General features: G+C 44.4%; 1 protein-coding gene across 8 annotated transcripts in view; it reads left to right on the forward strand.

Moving 5' to 3' along the window:
- Positions 1-4311: 4311 nt before the first annotated feature.
- Positions 4312-21670, forward strand: part of LOC149319007 (WASH complex subunit 2A-like) — a 174022-nt gene continuing 156663 nt past the window's right edge. For 7 of the 8 annotated variants that reach the window (XM_089510914.1, XM_089510910.1, XM_089510912.1 and 4 more), the window contains exons 1-4: positions 4314-4503; positions 8907-9071; positions 11859-11924; positions 19881-20051. In XM_089510914.1, coding sequence (XP_089367040.1) covers positions 4387-4503; positions 8907-9071; positions 11859-11924; positions 19881-20051 — 519 coding nt within the window. In that variant the 5' untranslated portion in view covers positions 4314-4386. Of the gene's footprint in view, positions 4504-8906; positions 9072-11858; positions 11925-19880; positions 20052-21670 lie in introns of all 8 variants that reach the window. The other variant, XM_089510917.1, reaches the window with a different exon arrangement.

A 21670-nucleotide genomic window follows, 5' to 3' on the forward strand; every position in this document is an offset into this window, starting at 1 on the left:
AGTGAAGAAATTTTAGTCATCACCATGTCCAACCCCCTGCCATGCAGGAAATCTAAATCAAAACATACATAGCAGATGGCCATTCAGCCTCTATTTAAAGACCTCTAAGGAAGGAGACTCCACTACACTCCGAGGGAATGTGTTCCACTGTTGAACAGCCCTAACTTTCAGTCAGTTCCTCTGAATGTTGAGGTGGAATCTGTTTTCCTGTAGCTTGCATCCATTGCTCTGGGTCCTAGTCTCTGCAGCAGCAGAGCTCCCTCCTCAATATGACACCTCTTCAAGTATTTAAACAGGGCTATCATATCACCTCTTAACCTTCTCTTCCGCCCTAAGTGCAGTACATTACATTTCTCTGTGTTGGAATTCATTTTGTTACCTTTGGCCCAGCCTTCTATTCTATTAAGGTCATTCTGAAGTTTGATCATGTTGTCAGGGGTATTAGCTACTCCTCCTAATTTTGTGTCATCTGCAAATTTGATAAGTATACCCCCAATTCTGTCATCCAAGTCATTGATAAAGATGTTGAATAGCACTGGGCCAAACTTTCTTTCCAGGTTGAAAAGGAGCCATTGTTGAGCACCCTTTCAGTTCGGTCGGTCAACCAATTACAAACCCATGTAACAATTAACTTGTCAAGCCCACATTTCACTAGTTTGTTTGCAAGAATGTCATGGGGAATCCTGTCAAAGGCCTAACTGAAATCAAGATATACTATATCCACAGCATTCCCTTCATGTACTGAGCTGCTAATTTTATCACAGAAAGAGGTAAGATTTGTCTGGCATGACTTGTTTCTCTGAAACCCATGTTGACTTTTTGTGATTATGGCATTGCCTTCTAGATGTTCACAGACTCTCTGTTTAATGATATGCTCTAGAATCTTTTCTGGTATTGATGTCAGACTAACTGGACGATAATTGTTTGGATGTACGGAGAAAGGAGTTCAGATAAATAAGGAGCAGGGCTTTAAAAGGAAGGCACACATTGCTTCACTGGTCAAGCCTACTGACAAATACCCCCTTCCTTTTAGTCTACATGGGAACCAATGATACTGCAAGACACAGCAAGGTCAAGGTCTCCTGTCCCAGCCTAGGATTTCCACTGCCCCTTCCCAGATTTGTCCCTTCTCGCTTGCTGCCCCCCACTCCTGGAACTTCCTTCCCCCACGAACATGGGTCATCACTTCTTTAACCAGAGTTGAAGACTATGGCGCGGGACAGACTGTCCAAAAAGGATGGTCTCCCGGTGCCTAGTTTTGATCCACAGGGAAGCCAGAGCCTCCAGACCGCGGGGCTTCCCCATGGACCAATGGCGCACTCGTGACATAACTGCGTCACCATGTGTGGACGCTATGCGTCTGGCATGTAAAGATGGCGGCACCCATCTGTACAGGGCGCCACCATTTTGATGCCCTTGTCATGTGCGAGGGGCGTTTAGAAGCGCCGCCCCTCGCACGTAACGAGGGCGTCCCTTCGTGTCTGTCTGGATCGGGCCTATATTATTCAGGGAAGCATTCCCAGGCATTGTGTGACTGTTATATGATTATTTGATATTTGCTTTGATATGTGATATTTGATGTTTTTAATTTGTTGCTTGCTTATTTTATCTAATGCTATCTTGTATTGTTATCTATTGTTTTATATGTATTTTGTTATTATCCTGTAAAATGTAAGCCATTGGCAAATTTCATTTTTATCAATTTTTTAACTGTATGTACAGCGCTGTGTATATCTACAGCTCTATATAAATAAAGTTTAATAATAATAATAATAATAATAATAATAATAATAATAATAATTCTGGCTCTCCTCTAATAGAAGCCTCAAACAGGGCTTCCATTGGGCTGATCTGGGGGAGAGGTGTGCACATGATGCATGCCCCTGGATCGCACAGAGGCCTCTGGGAGGCCACACCAGGGCCACCTTACATGGTCCAAACCCAGCCACAGAAGGAGCGGTTTCTTACTGCTCCTTTTCACGGCCCATTCGGAACCATGGCATCTGGTTGCCGCGGTCATGCAGGGAGCTTTGTCTGCTTCACCCTAGAGACAAAGTTTTGCTTTGTCTGCTTCACCCTAGAAACAAAGTAAGTAAAGTCTTGTGCTTTCTAACTGAAAGCTTATATGGTGTATTAAATAATAAAAATATAAATTCCATATCCTGTAATAGTAAATATTCAGACTTTTCTTTTAGAAGGATGTGGCAGTTTGTGACAGTCCTGTGTTTAGTCTTCCATTGCATGCAAGAAAAACCAAAACGTGGCTTATGTTACTTATGTTACCTTATCCACTGTTGGTAGTCTAGTTGGTAGTAGGGCTAAGGGTGAGAGTTGTTAACGTTATTAACACTGGATAAGATAACACAAGTGAGGTTATATGTTTATATGTTTCCATGAAAACAGTAGTCATGTTGGCCATTCAGCAAAATACAACAAAAAATCCACAAAACAAAAATTTTTCACAAACAGTGATGCCTTTATGGGGTGAACTAAAAAAAACATGAAATACTTCATGTAAACTTGCAAAGCTTCATTGACTTCTTCAACAGGGAAAAATGTTAAAAATCATACAAGAGAAGGAAAGTGACAGTGTGAAAGTCACAGGACTACCTTTTGGTCCAGATGTTACTTCTACTGTCAGTTAAGGTGGCTGACCCCAGAGGGATAGCAGGGCAAACAAAGGTCATTCACTTCTTGGCCATGAGTGGGCCAGGGGAAAAAGGGCAGCAAACAATAGATAATCATTCCCCTGTTTGCAGCTAAATTTGCTATTTTCAGCCTTGTTCTCAATGGAAAAATGAAAATATAAATTTTATATAGTAGTAAATCTGGTATATAGTAGTTAATCAGACTGCTCTTTGTTGTGGATAGAGATAGACTAAATCTTTTAAGAAAATTGGTTGTGGAATAACAGAAAATGACACATACAGTTGGCCCTCTGTTTTTTCCAGGGGATCTGTTTGGGACATGCATACCCCCCCCCCCCCATGAAAATGGAGACTTGTCAATACTCAAGGCCCATAGGCTTGAATTGGGCGCATGCCTGCAAGCATGCACAGGGCAAGCATGGGGGGGGGCATGAAAACAACAGAGCTTACCCCTCCATGAATATTTAAGATTGCGGATCTCAAGTCTGTGAGAAAGGAGTGTTGACTACAACTTTTGAAATGTACAGATAAAATATGAAACTCAGTCTCAACTGTTTTTTTTTTTAATTCTATTACTGTCACAACGTGGCATATATGTTTCTTTAGCCTGAAACCATTTGGAGCCAAAATGCACTTATTCATTTAAAAAAAAATAGGGCCAGATTTATATCTATTATTATTCTCAGGTTTGTGGCCTTTCTAGTTGCAGAGAGAACCTTTTGCCTCTGAAGGAAGCCAGCCTTTGCTTCCTTGTTCAGGAGGCATATGATCACAATTTCTTGGCTTTGGATTTAGAACTGAGACTTTCCAAACAATGCCACAGACGTTTTAAAAAATCTAAGGCCTGTTACAGACTGCCAAAATAAAGCTGCTTTGGGTCTCTTTGGAGGTATGCTATTTAAATGATGCATGGGTCCTAAGAGTCCGGAGGTCGCGCCAAAGCCACACTCCATTCCTATGCCCTGGAATGCAGCTTTGGTGCAGCTTCCGGATTCTTAGGATGCATGCATCATTTAAACAGCATGCCTCCAAAGAGACCAGAAGCAGCTTTATTTTGGCAGTCTGTAACAGGCCCAAATATGCTCGATCTATCCCTCCTTGGAAGTCACTGAAAGCCCTGCTCTGCCTCCATCTCTTGGCTGGAGGCCTAGAGTCGATGCTTCTTCCTCTGTCTCCCCCAGTCAGGCTGCATCCACACTAGAAAGATAACCCGGGTTGGCACCGCTTTAACTTGTCTGGCTCAAGGCTATGGAATTCTGGAAGTTGGTTGTGGGTTCACAGCGGAGCGGAGCTCTGGGCCCACAACAAACTCCAGCTCCCAGAATTCCATAGCCTTGAGTCAGACAACAAGTTAAAGCGGTGAACCTGGTTATGTCTCCAGTGTGGATGCAGCTTCAGTCTTCCAGCCCTAAGTCTCTGATTCTGGCTCGGAAAGCAAGCCTCAGCAACGCTTGGGGGCAGTCCAGAGTGGTGGCGCCCTCTGGCGCTTCGCGCGGACCCTGCACTACGCACTCCCCCCCCCCCCCCCGCCTCGGTTCCCTGCATTTTCACCATTTTCTTATAGCCTAACATGGTTTCCAGTGAGGCCGGAAACACGGATTCCTCTAGGCGCGTTCCTCTACTCTTTCCTATCTCTACGACAGAGGCGAGGTCAAATCAGGTGACCTCGCGGAGAAGAGTCAGGTGATCCCGGGCCGTCGGGCCCTTCCTTTTCTTCCCCTTGCTTCCGAGCCTCGCAATGTCTTCGGTCGCTTCGCTGTTGTCGGAGGCGGAGGCCCTGCTCTGGGAGCGAGCCTGGTCCCTTGAAGAGGTCCGCGCGGGGAGCCAGAGCTGGTCCTTGGCCGCCGACGCAGGGGTAAGAGCCGCAGGCAGGCAGAGGGAGGGAGGGAGGGAGCGTTAACGAAGCGGGAGGGGGGGCTTCCTCCTAAAAATGTGGCCTCCCTGTTTGCCTGAAAGAAGCCTGGCTTCTTCCCCCTAGATATGAGCTTGAGCTCGCATGCTTCTGTGGAGCGGACTGATGTAAAATAGGAAAAACGATGAGTAACCTTCACTGCCTAAAAGCGCCAGATCCCGACTGACCTGGGAAGCTAAGCAGGACCATGCCTGGTTACTACTTAGATGGGAGACCGCCAAAGAAGGCCAGGCGCTGTTGGCTATCTATCCGAGGAAGGAACTGCCAAAATCACCTCTCTGTATTCCTTGTCTAAATAAACCCTGTGAAATTCATGGAGTCGCCATAAGTTGTCAGACAACTCGATGGCATACACATACCATCATTAAGCCTTGTGTTGCTCCTTTTAAAAAAAAATATTATAAAATGTTTATTAATTACAATTTAAAATATTACAAACCTTCCATTCCATTATTTTGTAAAAAAGCTTTGCAAAGCAAATTATTATTACACAGTAACAACATAACATACAACACAACATACCAGAGTACAGAGGAATCTCTTCAATTATGTAACAAAAAAATAAGATTAATTATCTGTAATACAATTTTTCTTCTCTTATCCTTCTAATCTTAATTCTTCCCTTATTCACCTATTTTCTTTCAAACCCCAAAAATCTCCGTCCTGGTCCTTCACTTAAAACCCATTCTCTATCTCTTAATCCTCACTCTAATACTCTATCATTTTCTTCTTTAAGGAATTATTCCTATTTATTTATTTTTATCCTGCCTTCCTCCCAAAATGGGACCCAAGGCGGTGAACATATATAAACATAAGTTAAAAATGTACAATTAAAATCATAAAAATATAAAAATTACAAATATAATTTTTTTAAAACATAAAGAGTTAAAATTAAAAAGTCCAAGTCCAACCCTCTCATCTCCCAATAAACCAAGCCTGCCAGATCTCAAAAGGCCTGTTTAAACAAAAATGTCTTTGCCTGCCTACGAAAGGCCAGCAGTGAGGGGGCCAGCCTAGTCTCCTGTGGAAGGGAGTTCCACAGGGAAGGAGCAGCCACTGAGAAGGCTCTCTCTCGGGTCCTCACCAGGCGAGCCTGGGATGGTGGTGGGACCAAGAGAAAGCCTTCTACTGAAGATCTTAGGGCTCTAGGTGGTACATATGGGGAGATACGGTCTTTCAAATAGTCTGGACCTAAACTGTGTAGGGTTTTATAGGTCATAACCAGCACTTTGAATTGTGCTCGGAAATGAACTGGTAGCCAGTGAAGCTGTTTCAATACAGGAGTTATATGCTCCCTGTAACTGGCTCCGGTCAGCATTCTGTCCACAGCATTTTGGACTCGCTGAAGTTTCTGAACAGTTTCCAAAGGCAGCCCCACATAGAGCGTGTTACAGTAGTCCAAATGGGATGTAACCTGCGCCTGTTTGGGGCGTTTCCCTCCACCGGGAGGAGGCCGGTGGCAGCGGCCTCTATAAAATCTCGGCTTGCCGGCCCCGACGGAGGACGCCTCCACACCCCCCACGCCATCGGGGAGAGGGGCCAGAGGACTCGCCTGCGCCTGTTTGGGGCGTCCCCACTGCCGCCGCTGCTAGCGCGGCCGGAAGAACTGTGGCTTGTGCCCTGATACCATCTGGGCAATCTGGAGTCTTTTGTTTTTGTGGTAACTCTGGGGGTTGGAGGGCTAATTGCTGTTTGGATATTGTTATTGCTGTTATTGTTGTTATGTAATATTGGCTGTTTTGTGATATGCGCTGAGAATTATATTGTTGCCTTTGTATTGAGATGTATTGCCATTGATGTTATGATGTTATGATGTTTTTGAGATATGCTGTATTATGTTATTGTTTGCGAACTGTTGTAAACCGCATTGATTAATTCATTTTAGAAAAGCGGTATACAAATAAATCTTCTTCTTCTTCTTCTTCTTCTTCTTCTTATTATTATTATTATGTGTCACTGTAGCCAGATCTGACGTCTCAAGGAATGGGCGCAGCTGGCACACAAGTTTTAATTGTGCAAATGCACTCCTGGCCACTGCTGAAACCTAGGCATCCAGGCTCAGGGCGGAGTCCAAGACTTGAGAGTTGACCTGTGAGCCTGAGATTTCAGGGGGAGTGAAATCCAGCCCAGGCAAAGCTCCAATTCCCTGATCTGCATTATGACTGACCAGGAGCACCTCTGTCTTGTCTGGATTAAGCTTCAATTTGTTTGCCCTCATCCAGTCTATTACTGACAGCAGACAGTGGTTCAGTACAGAGATAGCCTACTTGGAATAAGATGGAAAGGAGAGGTAGAGTTGGGTGTCATCTGCATACTGATCACACCGCACCCCAAAACTCCAGATGACCTCTTCCAGCAGTTTCATGTAGATGTTAAACAACATGGGGAACAAAGCAGAACCTTCTGGGACCCTGCAGGCCTTCTTCTGTTGAACTCTTGTTGCTCCTTTTCAACTGGCTGCAGTGAAAATAAACACAATGAGGAAGGGAGGGGCAGGGGGAGGAAGAAATGTGGCAGAACCTTTAAGACTATTTTTCACTTTTGCAAGAGCTTTTGTGGCTATGAACCCATTTTTTTAGATGGAGTACCAAGTGGTATTAAAGCCTCCGGTGTAAAGCATATTTATTCGGTTGTGGAAATGAGGTGGAATGTAATAGGATCCAGAAAGATGCAAATCATGACCCATGACCTAAATTTTGAAGGAGTTGGCTAAGGTAATACTGGTATTTCAGATCTTGACAGTGATCAATTAGTGTTGATGTGTGAAAGCAATAAATCTGTTACCAAACGTCAGTTTCCTAGTTTTCCAAAAAGTTCCCACTTTTGCTTACCAAAAGTCAGGTTCCTAGGGTTCAGAACTCTCTCCTTTTCTTATATATATCCACAGATTCGATTACCAATGGCTTGAAAATATTTTGAAAAATCCTAAAAGGAAACTTTGATTTTGCCATTTGATTGCCAATATAACTTTGATTTCCAATATAAGGAACATTGTTTTACTACTCTGTTGTATATAATGGGACTTGCACATTTATGGATTTTAGTATCCACAGAAGGTCCTGGAGCAAAACAGCAGATACCAAGGGCCCACTGTACATATAGTAGTGAGGACTCTTGTATTAATATAAGTAGTGTACCATTGTCCTTGTTCATACCTCTCCTAATGTATTGGAATGTATTAATATAATTCAGTTTAACAGTTTTTCTAGTCTTTGTTCCAAGGATCACAATTTGTAAATCCCTTACTGTATTTCCAGGAAGGTTGAAATGTTCTGCAACTGGTTTTTGGGTATTGCCATTTCTAATGTCAGACTTGTATCTATTAATCTTTTTACTGATATATTTCCTTTTCTTTCTCTCCTTCTTTCTTCTTCCTTTTTATGCTGCAAGTGATTAACATGGCTACTTCTTTGAAAAAGAAATATAATGTATCCCCTTTGTAGGGGTAATTTATTCCCTTGTGGAAAGGTGAATGGCAGTTTGGATCTGGTTGGCCTTTGTCATACTTTGAGGAAGTTTTGATAGATTTTAGTGTTAAAATAGTCTCCCTCCACTTGTATAGATATAAATGAGCTTGTTTGTTTATTTATTTCATTTCTCTGCCACCATTATCCTAGAAAGGGACCATGCAGCTCACAGATAAATCATTTTAAAACTTTACAATAAAAAATTAATAACAATTATTTACTAACAGTAACAAAAATTATCTTGCTAAAACAGTATAAAATTAAATAAAGCATACAAAAGTTAAAAAACATAACTAAAACATACTCCATATAAAAGCCTCCCTCACACAATTATATATTGAAACCAGCTTGAATAGCAAGTACACTTCTGTATCACTTATCAGTGAACTCAGAACTATCTAAGTAGTTTACCATCTGTAAGCCAATTGTCCCCAACAAGCTGGATACTCATTTTGCTCTCCTACGAAAGCATGGATGACTGAGTCAACCTAGGAGCCCTGGGAGCAAACTCACATGCTTATTTATTTATTTAGAGTATTTATACCCCGCAGGCTTGCAGTCTAAAAAGACACCACACAAAAGGAGAAGGGAATGGGGAAGGGGATCAGATCCAGCAGTTCTTCTCTCCCTCTGAGGCCTGGACCATGGCAGATGGACTAGAGGGAGGGTTCTCTTTCCTTTAGGCCAGACCTGATGGAGCTGGCAGGCCTTTCTTTCCCTCTCAGGTCTAATGACGTCAGATGGCAAAGGGAGGGCTCATCTTCTTGCTTGTGGCTGCAGTACCAGCATTTAACCACTGCACCACCAGGGCTCCTTGAGGACATCTGCCACATCTCTTTTTCCTCTTAGATCCTCATATATATTCTTATTTTCCTATAGCTTTTACATTTCCTGCAAGAATTCTCCCAGCAAACAATCTCTAGGACACATGAAATCAAGAAGCAACTGGACAGACTGATCCATGAAACAAAAAGTACAGATTGTCGCTTGCACAATGTCTTCAATGGTTTTCTCATGCTTTCAAATACACAGTTCATTGAAAATGTGAGTATGCTATAATTCCTGTGCTAGGCTGTGAAATGAGATTCACAATTTCTGGTGTTGCACAATTAAAATGGTAGGATTAACATACAGAATTATCATGACAGATTAGAGGGGAGGGCTAAGGCTAACAAGATGAATTTCAACAGGGAGAAATGTAAGGTACTACACTTAAGCAGAAAAAATGGAACACACAGATATAGGGAAAAACCTGACTAGACAGAAGTTCATATGAAAGGTATCTATGAGTCTTAGTAGACCACAAGCTGAATATGAGTCACCAGTATGATGGAGCAACCAACAAAGCCAATGTAATTCTTGGTTGCATCAATGCCTAGGTCTGTGGTGGTGAACCTATGGCACACATGCCCTCTCTGGCATGCGAAGCCATCTGAGGGCATGTGGAGACAGTTAAAGGCATGGGAGGTTGGGAGAAGAGGAGGAGCAGGCACATGCCTGTTCCTCCCCTTCCCCCACCCTTCCATGCCTTTAACTGTCTCTGCGGAAGTCCCGTCCTCAGAAGTCCTATCCCTGTAGTCCTCGTTGGCATTGGGTGACACCCATTGCAGGAACGTCATTGAATTGGGCACTTGATCTCTAAAAGGTTCACCATCACTGGTCTAGATCAAGGGAAGTGATAGTACCACTGTATTCTTCTCAGGCCTCACCTGGAATACTGTGCCCTGTTCTGGACACCACAATTCAAGAAGGATGTTGACAAGCTGGTATGTTTCCAGAGGAGAGTGACCAAAATGGTAAAAGATCTGGAAACCATGCCCTATGAGGAGCAGCTGAGGGAGCTGGATATGTGTAGGTTAGAGAAGAGAAGGTTAAGAGAGGACATGATAGTCATATTAAGTATTTGAAGGGATGTAACATTGTTAGAGGGAACAGGCTTGTTTTCCACAGCTCCAGAGATTAGGACCTGAAACAGATGGTTAAAAAGGTCCACTTTCTGGCCGATCCAGCGACATGGCATTCAGTTGATGTGCAATGGCCACCTAAGAAGGCCCAAACTAGGCTGCAAAAAAAGCACTCCTTACCAGCAGTGCATTGCAGACCATGGCGGCAGCCAGCTTCAGGACCACGTTGTCTGGTCCGTGCTATTTGGCCACCTGGGTGGTTGTTTTTTTTAAAGCAGCTTGAACTTTAAACTGCTTTTGAACACTTTCCTCACTCCTGTCCATCCATCAGGAAATCTTCTGATCTCTTGTCTCAACCTCAGTGTTCTTGTTGGAATTAAGTTTAAGTATTTGAAGGGATGTAATACTGAGAATGAAGCAAGCTTATTTTCTACTGCTCCAGAGTCTAGAACACGGAATAATGGATGTAAGCTACAGAAAAAGCGGTTCCACCTCAACATTAGGAGGACCTGCTTGACAGTAAGAGCTGTTCAGCAGTGGAACACACTCCTTCAGAGTTTCGTTCGTTGGAGGTCTTTAAACAGAGGCTGGATGGCCATCTGTCGGGGATGCTTTGATTGTGCTTTCCTGCATGGTGGGGGGTTGGACTGGATGGCCCTTGTGGTCTCTTCCAACTCTATGATTCTAGGAATAACTGCATTCTGAGACTCCGCCATTGTTGAACAGCCCTTACTATCAGGAAGCTTCTCCTAATGTTGAGGTGGAATCTCTTTTCCTGAAGTTTGCATCCATTGTTCTGTGTTCTAGTCTCTGGAGCAGCAGAAAACAAGCTTGCTCCCTCCTCAATATGACATCCTTTCAAATATTTAAACAAGGCTATCATATCACCTCTTAACCTTCTCTTCTTCAGGCTAAACATACTCAGCTCCCTAAGGCGCTCCTCATAGGGCATGGTTTCCAGACCCTTCACCATTTTAGTTGCCCTCCTTTGGACACGCTCCAGTTTCTCCACATTCTTTCTGAATTATGGTGCCTAGAACTGGACATAGTATTCCAGGTGAGGCGTGACCAAAGCAGAATAGAGTGTCACTATTACTTCCCTTGATCTAGACACTATACTTCTATTGATACATCCTAAAATCGCATTGGCCTTCTTAGCTGCCGCATCGCACTATTGACTCATGTTCAACTTGTGGTCTACTTGGACTCCTAGATCCCTTTCACACATAGTTTCATTCAGTCAGGTGTCCCCCATCCTATATCTGTGCATTTCATTTTTCCGCCCTAAGTGCAATACCTTATATTTCTCCGTCTTGAAATAATTTTTTTAGCTTTGGCCCAGCTTCCTAGTCTATTCAGGTCATTTTGAGTTTTGATCCTGTCCTCTGGGGTATTAGCTACTCCCCCTAATTTGGTGTCATCTGCAAATTTGATAAGTATGCCCCCAATTTTGTCCTCCAAGTCATTGATAAAGATGTTGAATAGCACTCGGCCCGGGACAGACCCCTGTAGGACCCCACTGGTCACTTCTCTCCAGGATGAAAAGGAGCCATTCCCTTCATGCTAGCCCAGGGTGGTAGTGGTGTTCAAAAATCTCCATCGTTCTTAATTGCCTAGATTTTTCCTGTGGGCAGAAATTCTCCTATCCTGGCAAAAAGAGGAGTTGTAAAGGATAAACTATGGCAAGATGGTATTCAGGGCACCACCTATATTGCTTCTTTAGTTTCTTGAATTAAATAGCCCCGTCTCTGCATGCCATTGTGCAGAATAGAGATTTGAAGATTCAGAAACAACAGATATGTTTATTTCGACAGTTTTTATTTAACACATTTGTTATTGACAGTTGTTACTGAATGAAGCATATTTGTTTGTGAACAATATCAGTATTTTTTTAAAAACAACTGAAGGTTTGTGTTTATATTTATAGAGAGTGTACGATGATGAAGTGGAGGAACCCTTATCTAGCAGTGAACTGGGAGAGAAACCAGAACAGGCAAGTGAACTATATAAGAATAACTATTTCTTGGTGACATTCATTGTCCATGTGCTATGGTGAAAATGACAAATTGAAGAGTTGGGGGAAGGAAAGAATAGATGTTTCCTAGCAGAGAAGGTGAGAACATCCTCTGGACTGGGTTGCTACTCCATTTCCCAGCAGAGAAGGAGCCAAGCCTCCTTTAACTTGGGTAGCTCCACCTACATGGCTCCTGTTAGGCAGGGAGAGAAGAAAAAGACAAAGGCCAGGGGCCTGACCCCGCCTGTCAGGGTGGAGCGACACCTTGTGACCCCAGTCTTCTTCCTGCCTTGCTCCTGCTAGGACGCTTATGCAATTTGCTCTCCAACTTCTTCAATCAAGTTTGCCTCACCGGACTCACCTGGCTTGCTCCTTCTTCCCTCTCTCCTCCCTTCTTCCTTACAAAAAAAAAATCCCTTCTTTCCCTGCTTTCTCCGCTTCCTCCTTGCCTCCCCCCCGGGACTATGCCAGGAGAGAGGAAGACCAGGTCAACCGCTGAGGCGGTCTCCTCTCAGCCTGGGCCAGCCCTGGCTTTGCTGGAAGCGTGCCATGCGGCTCCCTCGTCTCAGCAGGGACAGCGAGGGGGGACAGCGAGGGGAGACAGGATCACAGCCAGCCGAGGTCATCTTCCAGCTCGCTGCAGAGATTGAGGGCTCCCTGGCGACCCGGTCAGGGTCTGAGAAGGGAGAGCCCTCCACCATTGTCCCGGACACCGTAAGGGAGGATGTAATTAACCCTCCCCCACAAGAGCCAGTCCGCTTACCTGGGCCCTCCACTGCCCGGGAAGCCCCGGCCTCGGCACAGCCAGCTCCAGGAGGTGGAGACCCTGATAGCACCACCGTGCCATTTTGGGGAGCGGGACCCTTTAACCCCGTGGGCTTCCCTCCCCTCCTTATGTGGCTGGGACCCCTGATCCAACAGGCCCTGGACCGCCATCGGCGGCCATCCCCAACCCACTTCGTTGGCCAGGAGAGCTCTGGCGCATGCCCCCCCCCCCTTGGCAAGTGGACATGAGCCGTGCCATGCTGGGCCCCTGGGGAGGGGGTCTGCTGGCTCCCTTCTTTGGGAGCGGCCATCTTGGCCACTTGGGGCCCTATGGGGGCGTCCATCTTGACCATGCGGTTCCCGATGGGGGCCGCCATCTTAGACCGGAAGTCAGTCCCAATGGCTCCACCCTTTCCGGAGAGGGGCGCTTTGCTGCTACCGCAGTTGTGAATCAGCCCAGAGGGCGGCCGCGCACCACTTCCTCCACTGCTTGCCTCTCACCAGAGGCTTTCCCCGGCACCGCCCAAGCCAGCTCGGCCCAAACCCAGGGTCAGACGGAGCAGGGGTCGTCCAGTACTAGAGCCAGGATGACCAGCGAAGCATCTAGTGACCCTCTGTCATGTTGCTCTGGCCGCACGCGAACCCCTGCGGAGTCCCAGACCTGAGTCAGTGACCACTTGGGCTCCGAACACTCCTACCACCCCCAACAGAATGCCCCGGGTACAATAGGGGGTCCGCAAACCGCAAGCGGTCCCCCTCTCGCCAGTCCTCCGACGAGGGCACCATTGAGACCACTTCCGACCCCTCTGAGTCAGGGTCGGAGGAGGGAGAACTCTCTAAGGACGAAGGCGACGACAACAGGGAAGTTCCCTTGTCCTCTCGCCTCTTTAGATCAGAAGATTATTCTCCTCTTATAAAAAAGACCACTAAAACCTTGGGGATCAGTGTACCCTCCAGCCAGGCCCCGATCCTCGACTCCGACCTGCCAAGGGTGGGCGAGGACCTTTTCCCTGTCTCTGCCCCATCCATCTTGGAGGTTCCTTGCCCTTATAATATTATGCAGATCATCAGGGATGAATGGGATAAGCTGCAGCAGCTAGGCCCAATAGTAACTTCACCCGCAAACATTACATACTACAACAGGCGGTCATGGACAAACTGAAGACCCCTCTGGTGGATGCCCCTGTGTCCGCCCTAGTCTCCTCGGCAGTGTTCAGCCGGGACGGCGAGGACACCCTTAGAAACCCTGAGTGGTACCAGGTGGCTGTTATCTGGTGTCCTTGAAGGCCTCTCTCAGAGGCTTGGAATGCAAGCTTAGAGCATAGAGGGGTAGAAGCAATGGGGGAAGCAATGGAGGATGAGTAATGGTGAGAAAGAGGTGGAGAGTTTGTCGCGCGGGCTTTTGCAGGAGGTGGGAAAGACAAGTCTGGGGTTTTTATGTATTGCTTTTGGTGGGAGGAGGTCAGTCTCAGCTTAAACGCTGAATGGAGTTGAATTGCTGATCTTGGAGCTATCAATAAAGTTCTGCTTATTCTTCATAAGCCTCACTGATTTTCCTGGATACTGGTTCCACATTATGACACATCCCTTCAAATATTTAAACAGGGCTATCATATCACCTCTTAACCTTCTCTTCTCCAGGCTAAACATCCCCAGCTCCCTAAGTCGTTCCTCATAGGACATGGTTTCCAGACCCTTCACCATTTTGGCCGCCCTCTTTTGGACACAGTACAGCAGTGATGGCGAACCTATGGCACGTGTGCCAGAGGTGGCACTCAGAGCCCTCTCTGTGGGCACATGTGCCGTCGCCCCAGCACAGAGTTTGCCAGAGTTTGTTACTAGAAAGCCAAAGGGACGTGGCACTTTGCAATAAATAAGTGGGTTTTGGGTTGCAGTTTGGGCACTCGGCCTCTAAAAGGTTCACCTTCACTGCACTACAGTTTCTCAACATCCTTTTTTAAATTGTGGTGCCCAGAACTGGACACAGTATTCCAGGTGGGGCCTGACCAGAGCAGAATAGAGTGGGACTATTACTTCCCTTGATCTAGACACCATACTTCTATTGATGCAGCCTAAAATCTCATTGGCCTTTTTAGCTGCCGCATCACCCTGTTGACTCATGTTCAATTTGTGGCCTACTTGGATTCCCCGATCCCTTTCACACGTAGTCTCGTTCAGCCATGTGTCACCCATCCTATATCTGTTCATTTCATTTTTCCGCCCTAAGTGCAGTACCTTACATTTCTCTGTGTTGAAATTAATTTTGTTAGTTTTAGCCCAGCTTTCTAATCTATTAAGGTCATTCTGAAGTTTGATCCTGTCCTCAGGGCTATTAGCTACTCCTCCTAATTTGGTGTCATCTGCAAATTTGATGAGTTTGCCCCCAATTCTGTCATCCAAGTCATTGATGAAAATGTTGAATAGCACTGCCCCCACGACAGAGCCCTGTGGGACCCCGCTGGTCACTTCAGGATGAAAAGGAGCCATTGTTGGGTTCTGCCGGTCAACCAATTACAAATCCATGTAACAGTTACCTTGTCTAACCCACATTTTACAAGCTTGTTTGCAAGAATGTCATGGAGAACCCTGTCAGAAGCCTTACTGAAATCAATATTTACTATATCCACAGCATTCCCTTCATCTAAGAAGTTGGTAATTTTATCAAAAAAAGAGCTTAGATTTGTCTGGCATGACTTGTTTCTCTGGAGCCCATGTTGACTTTTTGTGATTATGGCATTGCTTTCTAGATGTTCATAGACTCTCTGTTTAATGATCTGCTCTAGAATCTTTCCTGGTATTGATGTCAGACTAACTGGACGATAATTGTTGGGATCCTCTTTTTTCCCCTTTTTGAAGATGGGGACAACGTTTGCCCACCTCCAGTCTGCTGGCACTTCTGCTGTTCTTCGGGAGTTCTCAAAGATTATTGCCAATGGCTCCGATATTAAATTTGTCAGTTCTTTTTATACCCTTGGATGTAGTTCGTCTGGTCCTGGAGATTTATATTCGTTTAGATTAACCTGATATTCCTGTACTATCTCTTTACTTATTCTGTGCTGAAATTCCCCTATTCTGTCCTCTTCTCCTTTATTCTGACAAACACTTGTTGTTGAAACACGTTTGGTCTTATTTTATCAATTTATCTCTTGTAATGGGCTTGCTATGTTATCCCTCCCATCTGTTTACTTGGAGGTGTTGAAAACTTCATTTGTATTTGTATGTGTATTCAACATGTATGACATCTCCATATACTCGCTTTATTGGTTGGGATTTATAGTTCTATAGCCTAGTACACATTGGTCACATCAGCCCTTTTATCCATTTGTTGCATGAGCTTTTGATTTTATCTTAGGGCTCTGCACACAGACCACAGCATATTTGTCTGTCTGCAGGATTGACTAGATTTTACCCATCCCTCCCCCTTTTTATCCAACTTCTCTAGTTTGTTTCTAATAAAACTTTTGCTATTGCATGACCATTGTTTTTTTTCCCCCTAGACTTTTTTGTCCTGCCATTTTCAGTTTAGGTTTAGGTGTCTTCATCCACAAACCACTGGTTCAGTGCCTCTCAGGAAGGAGTCCCCCATGACCACCACATGTCACCTCCATGGCTTAGCAGTGGCTGTTCCCTCTGGTGGTACTCCCAGGGTCCCCTGCTCTGTCCTCCCTATGATGTTGAAGTGTAGCTACCTGGGCCTCCAGCTGCTGTACTTTCTCTTCTAAGAGGGCTACCAACTTGCACTTAGTGTAGGTGATGTTCTCCACATCTGTGGGCAAGAATACAAGCATCCCACAAGTGTTGCAGGTGACTGCAGCAGGTCCCTCAGTGTCCATACTGAAAAGTCTTAAGGAGGCACTGAACAAGACTGTGGGCTTCCCCTGTTAAACACCAATGTAAATAACCCATGTGGGCCTGGCCTTTCCCCCCAAACTCTGTTAGCGAGCTCAGTCAACTGGGGCTCTAGTTATGTACAGAGTTCCTGGCTACTAGCTCCTTCCAGAGGCAAGTCTCTGACTCACTTCCTCTGAGCAAGTTCCCACAAGCCCTTAAGGGAGTAGTGAAAAGTAAAGTGTAAAATTGAAGAAGATGTCCTCCAACACTGTGCCCAGGTGACCTTCTCCTCTGTACTCCAAACCCTCCTTGAATATAAAAAGAAAAATGAATGTGAAAAGAGAAGAAAAAATTGTGCGCCGTTAGGCGCGCGCCTCTGCCAGGACTTCTGTAGAATGAGTCTTCTAGTTCCTCCCCCTTCCAGTGACCAAAGAAATGGCTCACACTTTTAAAATTTTAAGCTCTTACCCCAGCAAAGTGGACACAGAAAACCAGGGTCCTCTTTTGCAAAGAATGTCCCAGAATTTGAATGATCCCCTGTACTGTGCCTTCAACTGGGAGAAGAGATGAGATAACAACTCCTTTCCAGCTCTTTCAGCTTCCTACCCAGAGCCTCATAATCCCTTAAAATGTTCTGAATGCTGCGAGTTGCAAGATCATTGGTTCCCACATGGACCAATAGAAGGGATAACTGTCAGTAGGCTTGACATGTCTTGTCAGCCTCACTGTCATATCATGGATTTTTGCCTCATGGAGACAACACACCTCTTGAGATATTTTGTCAGGCCCATGGAGCAACGTTTCTGTATCCTTCAGCAAGGAGTCACCCACAACCACTATGTGCTGCCTCCAAGATTTAGCAGCAGCTATTCCCTGTGCTGATTCTAACAAGGTCTCCTGCACTTTCTCTGAGGACTGGCCCTTCTGCTTTCCCCATAGTCCCTGATAGAGAGGAGAGCTGCAAGCTTGCAAAACAATCACTCGTTTTCCTCCTCCTGTGTGTCACATTCCTGCAACTGTCTACCTCCTGTGGATGGGATCTGACTTCCTCCTAAGGAACTTCCTCTGTGTGTTTCCCATCTAAGACAGTCCGTTCCACTTTGTCCAAAAAACCCTCTTGCTCCCCAATATGTTGAAGCATAGACATCCAGGGCTCCAGTTGGTAGACCTTCCTTTCCAACAGGGCTACCAGTGTGCACTTAGTGCAGGTATAGCTACCTACATCCGCCAGCAGGAAGACAAACATACCACAGTAGTTGCAGGTAACTGCAGTAGCTCCCTCTCTAATCATGTTCAGTAGTTTTAAGTAAGCATGGAAGAGCACTCTGGGCCTCACCCTTTAAACTCCCCCACTAAATACCCATGCAAAAACATCATTGCTAACCTGTTTACCAAGCTCCAGAGAATAGGCTAAAGCTATATTGGCTGCTGCTATTATTATTATTATTAGTAGTAGTATAGTAGTAGCAATTTCCTCTCAAAATTGGGACTCATTGCAGCTTACAATTTGAAAACACAGTACAATTAAAAACTTACAAAAGTCACAGTTAAAATAGAAATAAACTACAGTGCACCCCATTATACGCGGGCGTGCTATAAGCGGACCTGAGAGTACGTGCTCAAGCCGCAGGGAGTGCGTGGGCCGCAAAGGGTGACACATCCCATTTGAACAACGGGTGCATGCCCATGGCACACGCGCGCTGCCGCCCTGTCACACCGCCGCGTGCACGAGCCCCAGCATAGGCAAAATTCACCTTACGTGGGGGGTCCGGAATGGGTCCCCCACGTAAGGCGAGGCTCAACTGTATTACATTATTAAAACAGATCATTGGTTTAAAAATAGTTAAAAGATAAAAGCAGTTATCTTCTCCCCCAGCCACATCTATGATCTATTTTCTATATAGAATTCGCTGCTGGTAGCTTCTCCCCCAATCAGGTCAGTGGCTCAGCAGAAGTCCCGCTCCCTCTGACCATGTGCTCAGGAAGAACCCAGGGCCAAAAGAAGACAAAATCCCCAAACAAGCCCCCTTTAAAAAAACAGTTGAAAAGTAAAGCCTAAACCTGCAAACACAGCACATTTTCTGCTCTTTGCTCTGAGACTGAAGTGATGTCTGTAGAAGACTGAGCAATTTTGTTTTCTGATGCTCCAGAGACTGGACATGAACCAGTTCATTCAAATAGTAAGAAAAGAGATTCAATTGCATTAAATTAAATTACAAGAAATTAAAAAGAACTTCCTGATGGTAACAGCTGTTAGAGACAGAAATAAACTGTCTTGCAGCGTTGTGGAACCTTGCTTCAAGATCTTTAAAGAGAAATTGAGTGTGCTTTTTTGGGAGTGCTTTAAATTGCCATTTCAGTCCCATTCATTTGGGTGATTTTATGATTCTTTGAGGTGGCAAGTGTCCTTTGCCTTTTATACATGGTCGAGGAATTGGATGCATTTGGAATAGATGCCATTAACAACTATTCAAACAGTACAGTTAGAGTGTACTGTATTGTGTGTGTGGAGCAGTATTCACGTTAATTTATGTCAACAGCATTGGCCAAGAATGTCCTTCTGGCCACAAACAGAATCTGCAATTGTTTCAACATGAAAGCCTAAATAGCCTGTGCCCTACATGTTTTCAGTCACACCATACTCACTACAATCTGTGGTTTATAACTCTTTAACAATGGGTTATTAGCATATTTGTGTTCAGTCTAGGGTATATAGGATAGTTTCCTCCTATGACAAGAGCTTATTCTTATTGAACATCCTGACTTTATGACATAATGATTGCTGCTAACATAATGATTGCTGCTCAGCACTTGGAATTTTAATTATTCTTAATTTATAGGAAATGGCTGTTGGTAATTAGATTCTGTTGATTATTTTATACATGAATTCAGCTGCATGAAGATATTTAATTAAATAGAGAACTTTGGCCTGAAACAGATGGGCAGACGGGGGGCGGGTGGGGGGGCGGTGGCGGTGGCTTCCGGCTGTTTTGAGGCCATGGCATTTAGGAGACATATGTCCCCTGGAAGCTGCACTGGGGCCTCCTAAGGCAGCCCAAAAGGAGCTGATCTTTTCCACTCCTTGCCACAGTCCACTTGGGACCATGGCAGGACGTGCCCTTGGGCCGCAGCATGTGTTTGCCACAGCCCTGGGGTGATCAGGCCGGGAGCGGCTTCTGGTTGCTCCAGGATGCCCATCTGCTTTGCCCCTTTGTAAACCAGTTTTGTTGAGCCAGCTACACATTGTAGGCTAATACCCCCTATTTCTTCTGTTGTACTTTAGAACACTTGAATATAATCAGATGTTAACTGTGAAATGGGCTGTTTCTGCTTTTAAAGGAGAAAACTCGTGAACAGAAGGAAGTTGATTTGATTCCTAAAATCCAGGAAGCTGTGAATTATGGGCTGCAGGTTCTGGATAGTGCCTTTGAACAGCTGGACATCAAAGCGGGAAATTCAGACTCTGAAGAAGAAACAAATGAAAGCGTAGAATTAATACTGGAGCCTAAGGTAACAGAACTTGTCCCTCACGTTTACATCCTTATCTGCACTAAAAAGGGACCAGGGAGTATTTGTTTTGCAGCGAGTGAGGGGAAAATGGGTATAAAAGTGGTTCCAAAGCCTGGAATCATGCCAGTAACTTCCATTTTTATAGCTTATAAGGTTCTGCTCTAGCTCCCTCCCTATCTTCTCAGGTAACAAAAGACTTACAAATTCCACATTATCATCTTCTAGTTAATTTGTAATTTGAATTGTTTCCTTACATATTTTCCCCATACCAATGCATTTTATTTGTTTAGTTAACACATTTGCAAATTTCATTGTTTGCAGCTGTAATGTCAGAGAATATCTTGGTACCTATTTTCCATCATTTCAAACCTATTTTGAACTTTGTTTTAGAGAAATTTTTGTTTTATCCTTGTTGTTGGTTTGAAAAACTGATTGTCTGGTATCTTAAAAAGTCTCGTATCTTATGTGAGTGTGAAAAAAAGTTGATTGGATGCACATTGCATTTTGGTAATGTTGGCTAAGAAAGTGATAATATCATAAAGTAGAATTTGTTAAGAACTTATAAAAGACTCCAGGCCGAATATTTGTTTGATCTAGCTTTTTCTTGCTATAGTAACTAGATGACTGCAGATGTCTAGATTGAGAAATGTACTGCATCTGTAACTGAAAGTATTATAGACAATACAGACTAGTAGCCATTGTTAATTTTGTCCTCTGTGAGTTTGTTTAATCCACTTTTAAAATCTTCCACATTGGCAGTCTAAAGTAGGTGTGATTTCCCCACCCTTTTCTCTTTCAGCTGAGAGATTAAAGGTTTTTTAAACATTTGTCAGGAAATTTGTACCTGTTTGGAGGCCCCTCTACTTGCGCTCCCAGCTTGTTCACAGTGGTATAGTCCAAACAGGAAGATTTAATTAACATTCAATTACAGTCGGCCCTTCTTATACACAGATTTTTTTATACACGGATTCAAGCATCCACGGTTTGAAAATATTAAAAAAAAGTATAAATTTCAAATATCAAACCTTGATTTTCCATTTTTTATAAGGGACACCATTTTGCTCTGCCATTATATTTAATGGGACTTGAGCATCCACGGATTTTGTTATACACGGGGGATCTTGGAAACAAACCCCAGCGTATAACAAGGGTCCACTGTATGTGTTCTTGGGAATGTGGTGACTAATTGGTTAAGACACTATTTCTGACAAACAGAAGATGAGAAGGTTGGTAGTTCGAGGCCCAAGTGCTACATAATGAAGTCAGCTCCTGACACTAGTCCCAGCTTCTGCCAATTTAGCAATTCGAAAGCATGCAAATGCAAGTAGATAAATAGGTACAACTTCAGTGGGAAGATAACGTTTTGTACAGTCATGCTGGCCACATGACCACCGTAGTAGTCCTGGGACAATGCTGGATCGTTGGGTTAATAATGAAGAAGAGCACCACTCCCTACAGTTGGTTACAACTAGACATTCATGTCAAGAGGCTATTTTTACCTTTCTTAAAGTGTTCTTAAGTATGGTAAAGTATTCTTAAATATCCAGTTATTTAATATGGGAGAGTAACCATGCAGCTTAGTAATCTTTTGGGCTATTACATTAAAAGGAACAAACATA

This window comes from Sceloporus occidentalis, unplaced genomic scaffold (assembly GCF_023333645.1).
Source record: "Sceloporus occidentalis isolate IW3139 unplaced genomic scaffold, rSceOcc1.0.p SCAF_2, whole genome shotgun sequence".
Lineage (NCBI taxonomy): Eukaryota > Metazoa > Chordata > Lepidosauria > Squamata > Phrynosomatidae > Sceloporus > Sceloporus occidentalis.